The sequence below is a fragment of the Rhododendron vialii genome, chromosome 12a (assembly GCF_030253575.1).
Source record: "Rhododendron vialii isolate Sample 1 chromosome 12a, ASM3025357v1".
In the NCBI taxonomy this organism is placed as follows: domain Eukaryota; kingdom Viridiplantae; phylum Streptophyta; class Magnoliopsida; order Ericales; family Ericaceae; genus Rhododendron; species Rhododendron vialii.
In genome coordinates, this window is record NC_080568.1 from 3,999,461 (window position 1) to 4,018,599 (window position 19,139).

General features: G+C 38.0%; 2 protein-coding genes and 1 pseudogene across 2 annotated transcripts in view; all 3 read left to right on the forward strand.

The window, feature by feature from the left end:
• The window catches only part of LOC131311105 (protein Iojap-related, mitochondrial), a 29,803-nt gene extending 17,015 nt beyond the window's left edge, over positions 1 to 12,788 (forward strand). The window contains exon 4 of the mRNA XM_058338436.1: positions 12,281 to 12,788. Within this exon, the coding sequence (XP_058194419.1) occupies positions 12,281 to 12,352 (72 nt within the window). The 3' untranslated portion in view covers positions 12,353 to 12,788. The remainder of the gene's footprint in view (positions 1 to 12,280) is intronic.
• The window catches only part of LOC131311101 (3-oxoacyl-[acyl-carrier-protein] reductase 4-like), a 40,986-nt gene continuing 27,239 nt past the window's right edge, over positions 5,393 to 19,139 (forward strand). Inside the window, exon 1 of the mRNA XM_058338430.1 lies at positions 5,393 to 5,576. Within this exon, the coding sequence (XP_058194413.1) occupies positions 5,408 to 5,576 (169 nt within the window). The 5' untranslated portion in view covers positions 5,393 to 5,407. The remainder of the gene's footprint in view (positions 5,577 to 19,139) is intronic.
• On the forward strand, positions 6,376 to 9,920 carry LOC131310208 (3-oxoacyl-[acyl-carrier-protein] reductase, chloroplastic-like; annotated as a pseudogene).

A 19,139-nucleotide genomic window follows, 5' to 3' on the forward strand; every position in this document is an offset into this window, starting at 1 on the left:
CGACTTTCGAACCCTTCCCAAGCCTGGAGATTTCAGCGAGGGCTGTCCTTGAACTGATCGATCGGCCTTCTGATTTTCTGGCCAAAAATGAGTGTAAACAGAACCAATAGCTCTGGGTTTTGTAGCTTTGGGTTTTGTTGTTGTAAACAGCGCGAGGGAATTGCAGCTGATGAATCACAAGCCTTCCAAAAGTGATGAACCAACCAATTTAATTTCTAGCAATCAGACTTTATTGGAAATGAGGGTCCAAACACACTCTCAGTCAACTGTTGATGGCTCTAAGAACACTCTAGGGACTAAGGCGGGAGGGAAAGCTGCGCCAGAAAACTTCGAGATTCCATAGGGTTTGGGTGGGTTAGAGTTCATGCGATTTTGGATCTTACGAGTGGATGATTTTCATGAACAATCTTTGATATTTTTGTGGTAAAAGTTTTACATGGTGTATTTCGTTTTAAACATGGTGTATTTTTCATATTGTTGTGTTTTCATGAATAAAACATGGTGTATTCATATTTTTTATGGTGTATTCATGAAAAACATGGCCGATTAATTTTTTTTTTGTTTTTCCTGGTCGATTAAAAATATGGTCTATTCATGTTTTTCCATATTTTTTGATTAATTTATTCATTTTTGATGTTTTTTCGATTAATTTATTCATGTGTTTTCATGAATAAAAATGATTTTCGTGAAATTGGTCGAACCATTCATGTAAGTTTATAATTTAATACGACCAATTTACGAAAATTCACAAAAATTAAGAATTTGAAAATTCATGAAATTATGGAGAGAGAATGGTTTAGAATATATCCATTCAAGGTTTTAAATTTTGAAAATTGAAAATTTTCCCATTTCTATCCATTAATCAACCCACTAATTTTGGAAGGAAATATACACCTAATATGAATACCTTATTAAAAGGGTAATATAGGTAATTCACCATCTAAAATGATGAAAACATAACTGTTCAAAAGGTACTGGATGGAAACTTACAAAGAATTAAACCCGATGATGATTCTTTAAGTCTACCCTTGAAACTTAATCCCTTTTATTTGGTAAAATTTCCATTGGTCCAATTTTATTTTATTTTATTTTATCAAAAGAAAATAATTCATATATTCAATAAAACCTAACGGCACTTACAAAGAATTCTATAAAAATATACAATGATAAAATTCTAGAATCACAACCCCAGGAAGCAAAGGATATACAATAAATTAACACCAAAGTAGCTCGGCGGAGAGAGTTGGTGGCCCAACGGTGATAGGCGACAGTGGGAGGCAAAGGTGCAGCGGCAAGGTGCATGAGGCACAGTGCGGCGGCGGCGATGGAAGAAGCAACGGCGTCAGCGAGAAAGGGGTGAGGCGTAGGTGCAACGGCGAGGAAAGGCTAAGGGTGCAAGAGGTGAAGGGGTGGAGGAGATCGGTGGAGAGGTGGGTTATCAAGCGGTGGAGATCGGATTTTTTTTTTTTTTTTGGCAAGTGATATGTTTTTTTCTCAACAGTAGGGTCTTTGTTATTAATCGTCGTTAGTGAAGTTTGAATCAATGTCAAAAGCATAAGAGTATATGATGTCTATCACTAGGCTACAGCTCTACTTATAAGTGATACTTGATTACACGGGAAGTGATGGCCATTGGTTGTACGGCTAAAAACAAATACTCCTAGTAGATGGTTATTAGATTTTATCTGGAATGGCTTAAAATATGGCTTTTTTTCTTGTTTATGGGTTAGATAAGTTCTTGTTTACGGGAAGCGCAAGCATTTCATTCTCAGTTAACGAAATGGAATGGACGGCACCTTCCTTCCAGTTGAAGTACATTGACAACAATTAAAGAAATTGAAATTGTTGATCCAATTAGCAATTCAAGAAGGGGGTGAATTGGATATCTCAAATATAACGCGAAATTTTTAAAAACTAATTGCAATCTATTCAACTACAATTCCAATTCCAATTTCAATGATATAAAATGAGGATGAAATCATAACTGTTCAAAAAGTGCAGGATGGATACTTACGTGGGATGGATTTTGAAGATGGATAATTAAATACTCCTATACTATTCTACTCATGCAATATCGATATGCAAAACGGAAAGTAAAGAGAGTAGGGAAGAGAGAATCGAACACAAGGATTTATAGTGGTTCGGTCCGCAACTTCACGGCCTAATTCCCTCCCGAAGTGTCCAACTCGGGAATTTGCTGCACTATCTCCAATAGTTACAATCCTTCTAGCTTCGCGGGTGCTAGACAACCTTTACAAGTTACAACGAGCAATCTTTCCCCAATCGCCCCGACTAATTTTTGACTCCAGTGCTAGTTACACCTAACCCAACTAGTTTTGACTCCAGTACTAGTAACACCTAACCACCAAGTGATTTTCTCTCTAAAACCACTCATAAAAGGTAATCACTGAGTATGAATAAGAGTGTACAATCCCTTTTACAATGGAGATCAAACTAAGCACTCTCACACAAGTGTATAGATATCCAGATAAAGAATTGAGTATTGAGAGATTTAATCAGTATGTGTCTTGCAGTATTTTTCGTGAAGCTCTCCTCTGCATCTCTTTAATCTTCCTTGGCCTTATATACGTCCTTTTTTTTTTTTTGGCATAAAAAAGAACTTCATAGATACATAAAGGTCAATACAAGAGTCATAGATATTAAATACAGCCCCAAAGATAAAAGATACATAAACTAAAGGCTAGAAAAAGGAGAACAACAAGCATAAAAGATAAGCAACTCCCAAAGCAAAAGGTTCCACTTGAGAAAACTTATCCGTTGTCAAAGGGATAAGATATGTCAACTTCGGTGTGGATCCTGGAAGCGGCTGCAAATCTTGCCAAAAGTAAAGATTGATGAACTCTGTTCCGCTTGCATAAGGTTTTACTACAAATGTGGAGATCTTGAACTAGAAGGCAGAAGTCAAAAAACAGAAGGGCTGCAATTGGCGGGAATTCTTTAAAGTTTCTCAGCTGCTGGAAAAGATAAGAATCATTAGTGTGTATGTGTAAATGTAGCATATGGTGATTAATGGCCCATCTCACGGCCGTTATGAGAGACAAGATAGAAGCACAATCCTTGTGACAATTGGACATGGAAGCACCAATGAACATGGAAGCACCACTTCATATTTGGAAATCAATTACACAATTCCGTCCTTTTCCACACTAACCGTTAGGAACCCATTTAGGTAGCCATATTCTACATGACTTGTTCCCATCATTTAGCCGTTAGAGATAATTCTTCTAGTCAACAAAAATGTAGCCAATCAATTATCTAGTTTCCATTTCTTCGCCACTGAAATGCAAGCCATTTGTAACTTGGGAAGTTCCATTAGCCGTTGGAAATATAAAATCATGCAACCAATAATTCCATCCATTTGAATCAATCTCTAGCCAATTAAGTTAGGAGAAGATTTGTCCTTAATCTTCCTCCTTTCAATTTATCTTGGCTATTGAAGATAATGATTTGGTGTAGCAATGTTTCCAGTGTACTTCAACCAAATCCTACAAAATAAACATGAATTCAAATGAGTACCAAATATCACAATATTAATTATATTTCAATTCCAATATGTTTTGTTATCATCAAAATCAATATGGTATTCTATTGAAACCTTTGGGCTAACAGAAAAGAATATTGACCCAAAGTGAGGAGATGTATGAATGGGAATTCAGTATTAAAAGAAAATTTGTGTTCGGTAACCAAAAAATTTAAAGGCTAAAAGAGAGAAACAATTTTACATTTAATTAAAAGTGGAAACCAAATTCTTTATTTAAACTTGAAAAAATAGAAAAGTTTAAACTTGAAAAAATGGAAAAGTAAAAGATAGCTATTCAATAATTATGATAAATCTTAAATTCATGTATAGTATGTCAATAGCCCCTTCTAATGCGACGACCCTCTCATGCGATCCTCTTGTGGTGTAAAATGAGATCATCACAGTGTTCTTAATGATCTAAGCCGTTCAAATTGAAAGACATATGATTTACCGTCCTGTGCAAAATCATGTTGATCGAAAATTCATAAGAGCTCAATTGGATCATATTAGTCGTAATAGATACAAAAACAATCAGAGTTTTATTTGTTTTGTGATAAAAAAAAATGGATTGGATCGTCAAGTTAAAACATGGCGGGTTTCAATTTGCGTCTCACACTTGCCTTCAATCACATGCTCAATTAATGATCCGAACAATTCATTTTGTAAGTTGTATTGTGTTTAACATCCCTGCAAAAAAATAAAAAATTCAAGTTTATTGGACATCACTATCCGTTCAAACGGAACAGATTGTCACAAAAGAAATAAATTGTCGACCGTTTATTTCTCTTCAGAAAAATGCGATTCAACCAAATCTTTATCGATTGCCGATTGGGTTGGGTTTTTTACAGACATCAAACAGATCAAGGCCTACAATATAATCGGCTCATATCGTAGATAAGAATGATGGTGGATGCCTTTTTTGTGTTACATAAAGAATCACACGAGAGACCGAGTACATTGACATCCATCCACAGGCCCGACCCACGCAACTGTGTTGACGACCCGATCCATGTAGCCAACCCCTATAACGACTCTCATCAAAGAAAGACGCCCAAGGGAGCCTCTTTGCTTTCATCTAAGGGTCATCATCGAGCCGGCCCAGGCCGGCCCAGCCCGTCAATTCGTTGCCCAAGCCCGCTCACGGGCCGGACCGATTGGGCTTTTTCTTTTTGGCGGGCCGGGCGGCCTACCATAAATTGAAGCCCAAGCCCGGCCCACGGGCTAGCCCAATTGGCGGGCCGGCGGGCCAAAAGCCGGGCGGACTTAAATTTCCTTGGGCAAAACTAAATCAAGGGAAAAAAGAAAGGGTTTTCTGGGATTTTGGACTAATAGGCCGGCCCGTTGGCGGGCTTTTGGGTGGGTACCACGGGTAGGCTCATGGGCCAGGCCTACAGTCGGGCCGAGTAAAAATTCATAGGCCCGAGCTCGCCCCTTAAATTTTCTTAGGCAAAACTAAACCAAGGGAAAAAAGAAAGGGTTTTCTGAGATTTTGAGCTAATAGGCGGGCCCGTTGGCGGGCTTTTGGGGGTACCACAGGCGGGCTCACGGGCCAGGCCTACGGTTGGGCCGAGTAAAAATTCATAGGCCCGAGCTCGCCCATTACAAACTACAAGCCAAGCTAGCCCGTCCGTTTTACGGGCTCGGACCGGATAAAAGCCCGACAGAGCGGGCGGGCTTTGGGCAAGGCACGGCCTTCGGGCCAAAAGATGACGCTAATTTTCATCGCCACACTCTCTGACTTCGGTGCTTCCAAAGCAACTCTCTCTCTCTCTCATTATCAATCAACATACTATTAAGTATTAACTAAACAATCTAAGAGCATCTCTCTCTCCAATCGTTTCCGTTCAAATTTTCACCAGACCCTCAATGGCTGCTCCCCCAGTCACAGCCTTCAAAACCCCAGCGACCGCAAATTCCGGCGACCTGAAATTCGGTCATTTCCGGCAATGCTCTCCGATTACCGGCCGAGTAGGATCCGTCCACCTCAGGCAGAGCCTTAACCCGCATTGCGCCAGACGCTCGTTAGTTTCGTCCGGTATTGATTTCGTTTCCTCACTACTAGTCACTACACGTGTACTCACAAAATGATGTGTAATTTTCAAAAAAAAAAAAAACAAATTAAGTCTTCGCACAGAACATCTCAAATTCTCAATTAGTTTTGTTGTAATTGTTAAGATATAAAGTCCCACATTGCTTGAAAGTGGAATGAGTGATCACTTAATAACATTTGTGACCTCTCCACTCATTGCCAGTTGGTTTTGAGATGGATATAAAGTTTCCACATGGTATAAGAGCGGGGCTCATTCCACCCCAGACAGACCAGCCAAAAAGCTGCACAATGATAGGACCTAAAAGTGGTCACACGTGACAGACCTCAAAAGCGGCTGCACGTGAGGGGATGTTAAGATATAAAGTCCCACATTGCCTGGGAGTGGAATAAGTGATCACTTAATAACATTTGGGACCTCTCCACTCATTGCCAATTGGTTTTGAGATGGATATAAAGTTTCCACAGTAATTTTTGTTAAAAATTTGCACGTCGTTCATAGTGGAGTGTGAACTATAATTTAGGGACGGAAGAAGAATTACAAAAGTATTACGCAAGTATGTAGGTTCGCGGTTTTTCTTGTATACTGACTTTTTGTTGGATGATATCACTGTATTATTGTATTACTCGTGCGTTGTTGATCGAATTAGTCGTGTTAGACTTAATAGAAGTTAGAGCTAGTCCTTTCTCAGGCATAATTTTGAGGAACCAGTTGTAGGCATTTTTGTGTTGGAATTAGTACGCGCGCATTTGGACAAGTTAGGACCTCGAGAGTCAGAGTATCTCAATGTCAGAAAAGGAGAAAGCTAGGTGTATGGTAGAAATGTTACGATTTTTTAATTTTTTGTATGGAAATGCATAGTTTGGTGTATGTCACCTATATTTGACATCGAAAGTGTATGGTTAGTTTTCGTGCATAGTATGCCTATTTTTGGTATAGGTACGTGTATTTATTGACTTATTAGTTACACAGTTTTGTGGTACTCCAGTTGCGCAGTTTCTAAATGAAGTTACAAATAGGGGTGCACGGTAATTCAAACCAAACCAAACCGAGTCTTGTGTCCCAATCAATTGAGGTCGGCTACATGAATATTATTTTTCCATTGAGCTATGTCCAGGGCTACCGGTTCACTTAGATTAGGTAAGCCCAACCCCTTACATACCACGGCATCCAAAGTCATTTTGGGTCTTTCTCTTCTCCTAGCCTTACTATCCACTACTATCATGTCCCTCTTCTTTACTACTGCATATGTAGTTCTACGCTAAATGTCTATTTTCTCCTAACTTATCCTGTATAGATACAACTCCTACCATCTCACGAATAGTTTCGTTTCTAATTCTATCTCTCCAAGTCTTACCACATATCCATCTCAACATCCTCATTTCAGCTACAATGAAATCCCAAAAAAGTTACGTATTTTTCTAGATGATTATGCATCTTTTTGGTGTTAGTTACGCTTTTTTTTTTATGCCAAAATTTTTGTCACCTAAATTGTTTGGGGGGTGTATCAAAGGCTTCTACTCTTTGAAATTACTCCTGTTAGTTTCAAAAACTTATAGAATGGATGTTGAGAGTTATGTATGCAGTTTTTTGTTCTCTTGAAAACATAAACAGTCGATGAAGAATATGATTATAATTATCATGTAGTTTGGAAATAACAATTTTGATGGAAAATGCAAGTGTAAAAGTGCAGGTTGCAACTGTTGCACAAGCGAGTATTGAAACAACTCAAAGCGTGGAAGCTCTTGCGGTTGTGGTTACCGGAGCCTCTAGAGGCATTGGCCGAGCTATTGCGTTGGCTTTGGGGAAAGCTGGTTGTAAGGTCAGAGGATACTACACCACTCATGTGTATTTAAGTGTTTAGGGTGCACCTACTATTCTATGCCTCCACATCGATTATGCGCTGCAGTTGCGAGGATGTTATCCTAAATCATATTTCTATGGAATGAGTAGTATCAACTCAAACAATATTATCCATTAATCTCTTGGATGCATCTATTCATCAAAGAACCTTGACCTATCAAACGTTTTTGTCATTGGCATTTTAGGAAGACATAATGGTTGTTCCGTTGTTTAATTGGATACCTCGGTCATCTTTGAATCTGAAGGGATCTCAACGTGATGTGATTTAATAATTGCAACCATGACAATTGAGGTCGTACACAATGCACAAGTTATTTCCTTAACTGATAAGTAATATGAAAGTATATATGCAATGTTGTTCATTGAATTATGTTAATGTAGAACTGTTTTTGAATACTGTCTCATTTGCATTTGGCAGACAAAAAAATTCACAAGTTTATGACCCATGACAAGTAACTTTTTTTTTTAAACTCGAAAACCCATGACAAGTAACTTAGTGCAATAGTTTTGTGAGGTTTCAGCACTTCTAGCTCAGTGGATGATATGGTTTGTTGCTAAAGATGCTTTTGCTAGTTGGCATGTTACATGTAAAGGACATGACTTCAACTCTATGATTCTACAGAATCCATTCCCAGAGTTCCATTGACATGCTTCAATTTCCTACTTTTGATTGCCTCAGGGCGAGAAGTTTTGTTTAGATTGCCTCAGAGTGATAAGTGATGTCATAAATAGTAGAGCAGTTTTCATTAAGCTCGCTCGTCCTCCAAATGTTAATTATGGACTTCCAATGACAGGTTCTGGTTAATTATGCTAGGTCATCAAAGGAGGCAGAAGAAGTTTGTAAAGAGGTAAAGGATAACTTTTTTTGAGGGGTGATTTGATCAATTAGTTCTTTTTTTCTACTTAAGGATGTGATACCAATGCTGCTTATCTCTTGGTGATGTTAAATAGTTTATTGTTATCTAGAGCCTGTAATTTCATAAATAATCTCCTTTGATATATTCTGCGGTATTCGTAGCACAGCTGTTATGAGCCTGATGCATGTGGTATTCCTGTTTTTTTCCTTGAGTTAATCTCTTTTAATTAGCAATTCAAAACTTGAATGTTTGTTTGTTGGACTTCATGAAGGTTTGATGGTGCTATTCAGTAAAGGCATCAACTTGAATGATTTTTCCCTCCCTCTACCACTAAAACCAGCTAGTCAGCTGCTTGATTATTATGAAACATTGGAGTTGCCAATCTATATTAGATTATTACGACACCAACACGAAATGTCATGATTGTAATTACTAGTCAAGAAAACAAAGATGTGTATCCCATTAACCATCCCCTTGAATCATGTCCTGAGACTATCCTTCACAATTTGTATGTTTCATCATCTGTCGTACTCCTTGCTCGACGAAGATGTTGCTTGGCCCTAATCTGAATGGAAAATTATTGATGATATTTTTTCCCTACCAACAATTGCAGATCGAGACATGTGGTGGTCAGGGTCTTACTTTTGGGGGCGACGTTTCAAAAGAAGAGGATGTGGAATCAATGATCAAAACTGTGAGCCCCTGTTCCCTTTCATAATTGTTTTAGGTTTAAATATTCTGCTAATACCCTCATAATTTTCTCCTGTACAGGCAGTTGATGCATGGGGAACCGTTGATATATTGATAAACAATGCAGGTTCTTGAAAGTTCATCTCTGCTTCCATTGTATACAGTTTTAGGTTTTCCTCCGAATGATCCTCCCTATCATTTCAGGTATTACTAGAGATGGTTTATTGATGAGAATGAAGACGTCTTAACGGCAGGAAGTTATTGATTTGAATCTCACTGGTGTATTCCACTGCACACAGTTGTGAAGGCTTTTAGTTCTTGAGTATTGACAGACATGTAACTTTCTTGTTTGTTGGATTAATAATGTTTTCTACTATTTGCAGGCTGCAGCCAAAATTATGATGAAAAAGAAAAAGGTATCCCTTTCTCACAGGTTGTAGTATGCTGGTCACCGGTGCTGATATTGAGAGTGTTGTTGAGAATGATCTTTGGATTTTTTAGAAGATGTGATAAAATGTTTTTATTTATCTGGTAAGGTTTCATCCAATAATTTGGTTTGGGATCTTTCATTTGTTGCAGGGGAGGATAATTAACATAGCATCAGTTGTTGGTCTTACTGGTAATATTGGGCAAGCCAATTATAGTGCTGCCAAAGCAGGGGTAATTGGTCTAACGAAAACCGTGGCAAAGGAATATGCAAGCAGGAATGTTAATGTGAGTTTTCAATCGTGTCAATCCATTCTCATAATTAGACACTGTACTAGATGCAGCAAGTAGTTAAGCTTTTCTTTCAACAGGTTAATGCTGTTGCCCCAGGATTCATTGCATCTGATATGACTGCTAAGCTTGGGGGAGACATTGAGAAGAAAATCTTGGAAACCATCCCTTTGGGTAAGATAGATGAAAACATATAAGCTCTTGCTGAGATATAGCCTTGTGTTTTCGTTTCATTTCTACCTAAACCTGAATTACTTGATTTGTTTACCGAGCTTAAAACTAGCTCGGGTTTGTTTACCGAGCTTAAAACTAGCTCGGGTTTGTTTACCGAGCTTAAAACTTGAGCTCAAAATGGACTCGTTTACTAAGGAGCTGAACGTGAAGCTGCTTGGGATCAGTTCGTTTGAAGTCCTACGCATGCACGCATTTTTGTGGTGGTTGATATTTTTGGTGAATTGCTACTATTTACTTCAGTGTTGTTTTGATATGCAATAATTTGAATTCCCGAAAGGCTAGAATGGGTACTTGTTGCATTGTATTATTATTTCTGTGTTAGAAGTATTTTCCTATCCGCTTGGCACCTTTTAAACACTGGGTGTTTAGCTGATCGGAATCTTCAACTTTGACCTCGATTAGTTCACAAGATATTCTGCCAATTCTCCTCGGGACCTTAGATTCAATTGCTTCCCAAGAATGTTGTGCCAGGTATGTAAGCAATGTATCTGGGAGGAATTGAGTGCGAGGAACTGCGTGCCAGCATGTAGCTGTGCTGTCAGTAAGAATAGACTTGCATACCTCATTGGTTTTGAGGTAGTCCCACGCAAAAGAGGATTTTCGCTCTTTACTCTTTACTAGCTGCTGTTAGACAAGAACCTGATCAAGCACTAATTTACCAGGCAACCTTTTCTATTTCCTCCACACAGTCTCGCAGAAGCTTATTTGCCACACACTATGGTCTGCATTCCTTTTCGGATGATTGAAAAACTTGACCAATATCTTGGAATTGAGCACTTTCTTTTCTTTCCTTTCCTTTCCGTTTTTTGTCATTCTAAAAAAGCTTAATATTTTGGGGTTTGGTTGTCTTTGTTTTTCTTGTTACAAATTTGTTCTATATGTTTACTTTCTTGGTTCATCTCATGAAGACTCACTGGAAAACTATAATCACATTGAACTCAAATCTGGATGAAGTTCATAAAAGGCAAGAAAAAATCAAAGAGAGCCAAGATTTTGAGACTTTCCAATCACAACCTCTCACTGGAATCAGAACTTGGTGCCGATTGTTTATTTTTAAGAATAGTTTCTGTGTTACTGGGTTAGTTAGGAAAGCAAAAACTGTTAATTGAGTCATTATTGTCTGGTTTTGATGGACAGGTTAAGCAAAAGCAAAGAGGGGCTGAGAGGATGTTACTTCCCAGTATAGAAGGAGAAAAGGAGGGGAAGTGGATCGTTATCGACTCTGGTATGTTCACGTCTCTATTGGTTTACTTATCGGGATTGTTTGGACATTTATTTTTGTGCAATGTTGGCGGATATTGGCATCATAGTCTCAAAAACTACAAAGTGCCTTAGCTAACTATTAAGCCATGTTTGATTAGTCGGACTCATAACGTGTGGATATGTAATTCAACAAGACAAGCGATTTCACTGGACTAATATTGAGGGATTCATTATACTTGTAATCTTTTTTCACTGACAGACTGTTCTAAGTTAGCAATTGTGTATTGATTGAACTGGGTTTCGGTGACTACCTTTCAGGCACAATTATTGTTCATGCTTTTGATGAGAAAGCTAGGGCTTATTGTCCATTGACATTTTGGATACAAGTAACTGATTATCAAGCCTTGAGGTCTTTAGAAAGAGCACTGAAACTGGAGTTTGCCATGACAGGTTTAAGTTATCAGAATTCTATCTCTGGCGCCTTGTTCTTGCTTTTTGCATGTTTTACATATACCTTTTCCATGCGTGATGAATGGGACTGGTATACTTGCCAAAAAAGAAATGGGACTCATATACAGTTTCAGAAGCTCCCAAGGGTCTCTGGATGTTACAAACTATAATAACTTGACTAGTGAGAGTGGGCTTCACTTTGATTCATGGCTGTATTTGTTGAGTGGATTTTAATACATTAACTGCAGTAGTAAAGATGGTTGGACCGATAGAATTGGCCATTGGTAGATTTGGTGGTGATGCATGAACTTTGGAGTCCTCCTACAAACCTTACCCTGACTGTTGGATCTTTTAGAGACGTGTTCGTATGAGCTGCAATACATGATAGATTATCGCAACTTTGGATGATGACGGAAGTTGGGCATGCATCAATTGTAAACCCTGATGTTGAATGATTCCTACAAATATTGTCTCCTCTCCTTTAGAGAGAGGAAGGATCCGTCTAGATATAAACTGAATTATATATGTGGCTCTGGAAATGGAATGCCTTCAATCCACATTCATCTTGAAAATCTTGTGTGTGTAGTTTTTTGTTACGTCTCAGAATTTGACGCAGATCCATGGCACTTCTGTTTTTATCGTTTCTTCACAACAATGATGTGCTTTTCCTCTTGCAGGATTTGGATAAGGCTCTGATAAAGGTGCAACGCAAGAATAATTCTAAAAGACCAGCGCAGAGAAGTGCTTAGCAGTTAGCACTCCATTACCCTTTTCATTCTTTTTGGATGTAGCCCTCTTATTCTCCGTATCTGCGTATAGCTGGTTACTATCCTTTCTAAACCTTTGGACACACTCTGAGGGAGGGCACCAGGGTGGTGGACAGGCTCGCCAAACTGGGTGCGGAACAAGATTGTCATATTGCGACTCTCCTAAACCTGTCTGAATCAATTCCGTGTGATTATGGAGGCTAACTCATTGGGATTTCCCTTTGAGAAGCCTTTGTTTTTTGTTTTTGTTTGTGTCTATTTTTCTTCTGTACCGCATATGAGAATGAAATATTGAGTCATTGGTCCATCCTTAGAAATTCAAACTCAGACTTTCCATGTTTTGTAGAATGCTATGCGGTTGGAATCATGTCTTTCTATTTTTCTTCTGTTTGCAATGCAAGGGTACCGGAGTATCTACGTTAAGCAATTTTATGCTTTTATGGCTGTGCAGAAGAGACACTTTTCTATTTCCATATCTCAGTTTTAATGTTTTTGGGCATTGGTGGTTAGGAGAAGCTAATGCAAGAATGAAGAAAACGAACCCTTTTACAATCGCCGACCTTGCACCGACTGCCATGTAGAGTCCACTATGGGTCCCGCACTGAAATTCTAGCCGTTTGATAATTTTAAAAAATAACCGAGTGCTCATGTGAAAAATAAGCACAATCTGAATGAAAAATATGAAGATTGGCGAGCAGTTACACATCGGATTGCACTTATTTTCCACGAGGCCGGCCACCCATTTTTTCAAAAAATTTGTTGAACGAGCCATATTTTCTGTGCGGAACCCATAGTAGGTCCGGCATGGACATCGATGCAAGGTTGGTGAAGTCATCGTTGGTGGCCGTAGCATTTTCAAAAGAAAACCATGCTATCGGCCTAAAGGGCTCTCATCTTGTTTTTAGGCAATCGAAGAGTCTGAAGAAGGGAAAACTATGTAGAAATAATGCAACGATTTACATATCGGTATCTCTTTCTGTATGTCTATAAGTAGAAATTAACCTGTAACAGCTTTATGAGACAATTCAAACTAAACCTTTTCGTTAGGTATGAGAATCCCAGGCATGTTTGTTGATGGATGGGAATGCCTCGGAAGCCTCACTAGTGAGTCAAGACTCACTAAAATTGGAGATCTCAATTTCACCGTGAAATTAAGATTATTGTTGGTTCGCGAGGTCACCTTGATAATCCGAACCATCAATCTTGTATGGTTTGCTGAATAAAACCTCCGTGAAAATAAAATCACGTTGAATGAAGATCTATAGCTTCGACTTTGAAACACACATTCTTGGAATAAACTAAATGATATATTCTAAAAAGTTAATATTTGCCCTCCAAACAAATATTACATTTAAATTTACATTTTCAAAAAATACTATTAAATGGGGACTGAGGGATTATAAAGTAAATTTTACATTTAAAAATTTACATTTCATTTTACCAAGAATAGAGTTCGGATTAACATCATGAACAGCTGAGATTAAATTTTTAATATATTGGTCAAATTCAAGAGGCATGTGAAGGGCTTTATCGAAGAATAGTGTTCGGTTCTCACTTTCGTTAACATGGACGAAATTGGGTGTGGATACAATTTTACACAAACCACAGGATGTGCGGATGCAACAAAGCAATGTGAAGGGGTTTATCCGCACATAGACCAAACCAAATGGGGTAATTAGTGAAGTTTGCCCTTAAAAACAAGTCACCTATGCAGAAAGAGCAACGTCCGATAACAATAACAATAGTATAGATTACTACTATAGAAGCTAAGGCTGCATACATTACTGTAATGTTTCTTTATGCTCTGTTACGAAAGACAATACAGGAAAAAAGATATCCTCTTAACCTTTCCTTTATAGAGTGTCACTATGCATGATTAAAACCCAACAATTACGAAGAGTTTTTTACACACCGCATAGTGACATTGTTAATGGCTTCTTCTTCGTTGTCATCGTCGTGGTCGTTGTTATTAATTTGTTTCGGTGAATGATTTTTTCTCTGGACCAAGTGAAACCACGAGCTACGGGTACAGAAAACGAGGCGTAGCATGACGGGCATGGACTTCATGGGGATGGGGTATGTAGGTGCCAGGATTTGGTGCCGCAGGGGGGACTAGACCCTTGGCTAGACAACGCGTCGGGAAATATGCTCTGTTTGTTCCTGTTTTCGGAATCATGAGTTGAGCAGGAAACTCATCTGATTGAAGGACTTTGAAACCACGGAAGACTCTACCATCAGCTTTCTGAGGTCTGGTGGTTAGGAGAAGGGCTAATGCAAGAACGACGAAAACAACGCTAAGGGCTCTCATCTTGTTTTTAGGCGATCAAAGAGCAGAAAATATGAAATTTTGTAATGTAGAACTACTGCAGTCTGCAGGGGATATTTATAATATGTATGAAGCGAAGCCATGTTTCTGGCAACACTATATCGGGGTTTACTGTTTGTCTGTTTGGAACATAATATAATAATTCTTTCACAAATTATTCTTCCCAGGCAAAAAACAATTTGGAAAGTGTACTGTCTACAAATTTTACCTACAACCAAAAAATGGTTGATGACTTGAAATTTTAAGGGGTTTCACACATCAAATATGATAGGATCCATGACACTGGATCCATGAAACTGTTTGGACCGTCCAGATTCACTAAACACTGAATTCATGAAACTGTCTAGACCGTCTAGAGAGTTTCTTGGACAGTTCCATGGGTCCAGTTTATGGACTGTACCAGGCCTCTTCACACATATATAAGAGTTTGTAAACTTTTTCCCCTCAAGAGATTTGCAAGGGCCGGTCCTATAAAACTTTTTCAAATTAACCTCAAAAACTAGTATAATTAGATGAGAGTATTTGGAGTTGTGCAAGGGCCTGGGCACAATGGCACCCCCTTGTGTCAGCCCATGGTGGGATATAATAGTTCTTTTGGAGTGAGTGCTGTACTGGGGAAACAGGCATCCAGAGTATATCGCACGGCTTCAAACACATCTGATCTTAGACTTCTGAGATTGAAATGTTCATATTCTATTCCCTCTCCACTTATCAATTATCTGGAAAAGGTAGAAAGACACGATTTTACTAGAGTTAGATGGTTTCCTAATGCTCATTAATTTAACACCCATATTTGAAGGACCTCTTCACCAACTTGAAGATGAAGCTTATTTCGGATTCCGTTGTTGGCATAGTCAGAGCATCTTATTTGGATTCCGTTGTTGGCATAGTCAGAGTGTTTGATTTCTTAAAATCCTTCCTTAAGAGTTAAGACTGAAGAGTTCAATGGGGAAATTGCTACAAAGGCTGTGAACCTTTGAAAAGAAAAAAATATGGTCAATTAGTTACGTTTGATATTATTAACCAAGGTCGGTGCTTTAGTGCAATCAAAAGGAAGAACATGCTAACTCATCTTCTCCAGCTCCAATGCACTTTGTGAACTGTTTTCTTCACCCAAACCAAACTGACACTCCCTGAGGTTTTTTTTAATGACAAATATGTTGGGTTTTTTTGCCCATGTGATATAATGCATGATAGGCGCGTCAACATTCATATATGCGCACCCTAATTTATCATTGCTACGTCTATTTACTAGGGTTTGCCCATGTCTGAAGGCACGGCGCAACGCATCTTGAACACAACTAAAATAAATTACAAAACTATTAACCACTCCTGGCAACGAAGTTGATTTATACGAGAAGATTTTTTTAAAAATTAAGTTCAAATAGAATTCTTCTAGTGCATGCCCGTGCCCGAAGGCACGACTCGAACAATCAACACATTGTGCAGTGCCTTGCTTTAAAATTCTTTCTCGTTCTCATTGTGAACGTTGTGCCAATGCCACTTTTGATATCACATTACCAGCTTCTGCCTAAAATATGATCATGACAATTAGGCAAATAATAATATAATCCAACTATGCTTTAAAAAGGATGCGTTAAGTGCCCCTTTACATTTAGTTGCATTGGAGCAGGAAACTCTAACCCATAGGCATATTTAATTCATCATCGCTGCATAGATTCTCATGATGAATTCGGTCAGTATTAGTAGGCCTACAAAATTTTATACTTCAAAAAATAAGGGTGTGTAACACCGTGGGAATTCTGATGAGCGTAAAGTAAAATATAGGTTTACCTAATACTTGGAGGAGGAAACAAGAAGTTTGGCCTATATAATGATCTTGTAATCGACCGGGTGACCATTTGTTGCTTTTGTGCGGATAGATTGACAGTTGTTGCATTTGGGTCTTGGTCCAAGCTCTCTAAATGACGGCGTCTAGGAGTCAACGAAGGTAAATTTGTATGCTGTCTCGTTTGAAGATACTCGCCAGGTCGCTCACAATCTCCCGGCAAGCGTTGGCACAATCGTACAGTGTCTTGCTTTAAAATTATTTCTCGTTCTCGTCGTCGTGCACGTTGTACCAATGTCACTTTTGATATCACATTACCAGTTTTTCCATAAAGTATGAGAATGACATTTAGGAAAATAATAATAATCCCACTATGCTTTAAGGAAATAGGAATATTCTCGTTTTTTATTTTATTTTTTGGATAAACAAATGTGCAGCCTCATAGGAAACTAACTATACAGTCAAGAAAACAAATTAGATGTTGAGAGGAGGAGCAAACAAAATGTAATTGCATAGTTCTTTATTCCATTCAGGCATTTTTACAATCACATTAAATGCAATATAAAATTCCTAAAGTTTCAAGTTCTGAATGCCTAAAAAAATACCTGGAATAAAACAAAAGCAAAGAAATTACATAGGGAGATTACCTGGAAGAATAAGAAAGAAAGAAAAAGGTAGGATTAATTCTCTCTAGGTTGTTTGACTTTATTCCACTTTCTTTTTGTTTGCCTTTCTTCAAGTGGTGTACCAATTAGGGCTCAATTCAAAGGAGAATATAGAGAAAGAGGAGATAGTGAGACGAAGGAGAAAGGGGGAGGTAGAAACCAATTCGGCCGTTGGAGATAGGGAGACAAAGGAGAGGTTGTTAGTCTTTCTTTTTATTTGACTTTCTTTGGTGTAGACGTAATAGGTGAGGTTTGGATTTGGGTGAAAACTAAATTCAGCCGTTGGATTTATTTACATAAGTTTGGGCCGTTAGATTTATTTATATAGGAGTATTCTCGTTTTTTATTTTATTTTTTGGGTTAACAAATGTGCAGCCTCATAGGAAACTAACTATACAGTCGAGAAAACAAATTAGATGTTGCGAGGAGGAGCAAACAAAAGGTAAATGTATAGTTCTTTATTTCATTTAGGCATTCTTACAAACATCTTGAATGCAATATAAAATTCTTAAAGTTCTAAGTTCTGAATGCCTACGAAAATACTTGGAATAAAACAAAAAGCAAAGAAATTACAAAGGGAGATTACTTGGAATAATAAAAAAGAAAGAAAAAGGTAGGATTAATTCTCTCTATGCTGTTTGCCTTTATTCCACTTTCTTTTTGTTTGCCTTTCTTCAAGTGGTGTACCAATTAGGGCTCGAAGGAGAAGATGGAGAAAGAGGAGATAGTGAGACAAAGGAGAGAGGGGTAACCAATTCGGCGGTTGGAGATGGGAGACAAAGGAGAGATTGTTAGTCTTTCTTTTTGTCTGACTTTCTTTGGTGCAAACGTAATAGGTGAGGTTTGGATTTGGGTGAAAACTCAATTGAGCCGTTGGATTTATCTACATAAGTTAGGGCCGTTAGATTTATTTATATAGGAGTATTCTCGTTTTTTATTTTATTTTTTGGGTTAACAAATGTGCAGCCTCATAGGAAACTAACTATACAATCGAGAAAACAAATTAGATGTTGCGAGGAGGAGCAAAAAAAAGGTAAATGTATAGTTCTTTATTTCATTTAGGCATTCTTACAAACATCTTGAATGCAATATAAAATTCCTAAAGTTCTAAGTTCTGAATGCCTACGAAAATACCTGGAATAAAACAAAAAGCAAAGAAATTACAAAGGGAGATTACTGAAATAATAAAAAGAAAGAAAAAGGAAGGATTAATTCTCTCTTGGTTGTTTGCCTTTATTCCACTTTCTTTTTGTTTGCCTTTCTTCAAGTGGTGTACCAATTAGGGCTCGAAGGGGAAGATAGAGAAAGAGGAGATAGTGAGACGAAGGAGAGAGGGGGAGCCGTTGGAGATAGGGAGACAAAGGAGATGCTGTTAGCCTTTCTTTTTCTTTGACTTTCTTTGGTGCAGATGTAATAGGTGAGGTTTGGATTTGGGTGAAAACTCAATACAGCCGTTGGATTTATCTATATAAGTTTGGGCCGTTAGATTTATTTATGTAGGATTTAAAAACTGAACTCCCTTATTATATTTGTATAGATAGAAGGGTAATTAATAGGTTAAGCATACTATTTGAACAAAAACGAATGTGAAGACATGGACTAGAACTCTTACAATTGACGTCAATAAAAACCCCTCCTTTTTTCCAGTCCTATTCATTGATGTATTTGCTAATAATAAATCATCACATATATATTATCACGAGTTTAATTTCTAATTTTATTTTAATGAGTTAATTGAGTTCTACACATGAGGTCTTGTTGGTAACACTGCCACTTTTCTATTTGCTAAAAGCCTGTTTCTTGAGAAGCGGAAGAGTTGGCAGCCAGTTTCTGGTTTTGAAAAAAGTGGAAGCTCAGTTTTGCTACTTCTCCAATTTTCAAAAATTTTGAAAGTCATTCTCTCTTTTTGGAAATCAAAATAGACAACCAAACATACTTCCATGTCCAATTTTTGAAAATTCTAAAAAAGAAAACTGAACACTGAAAGTG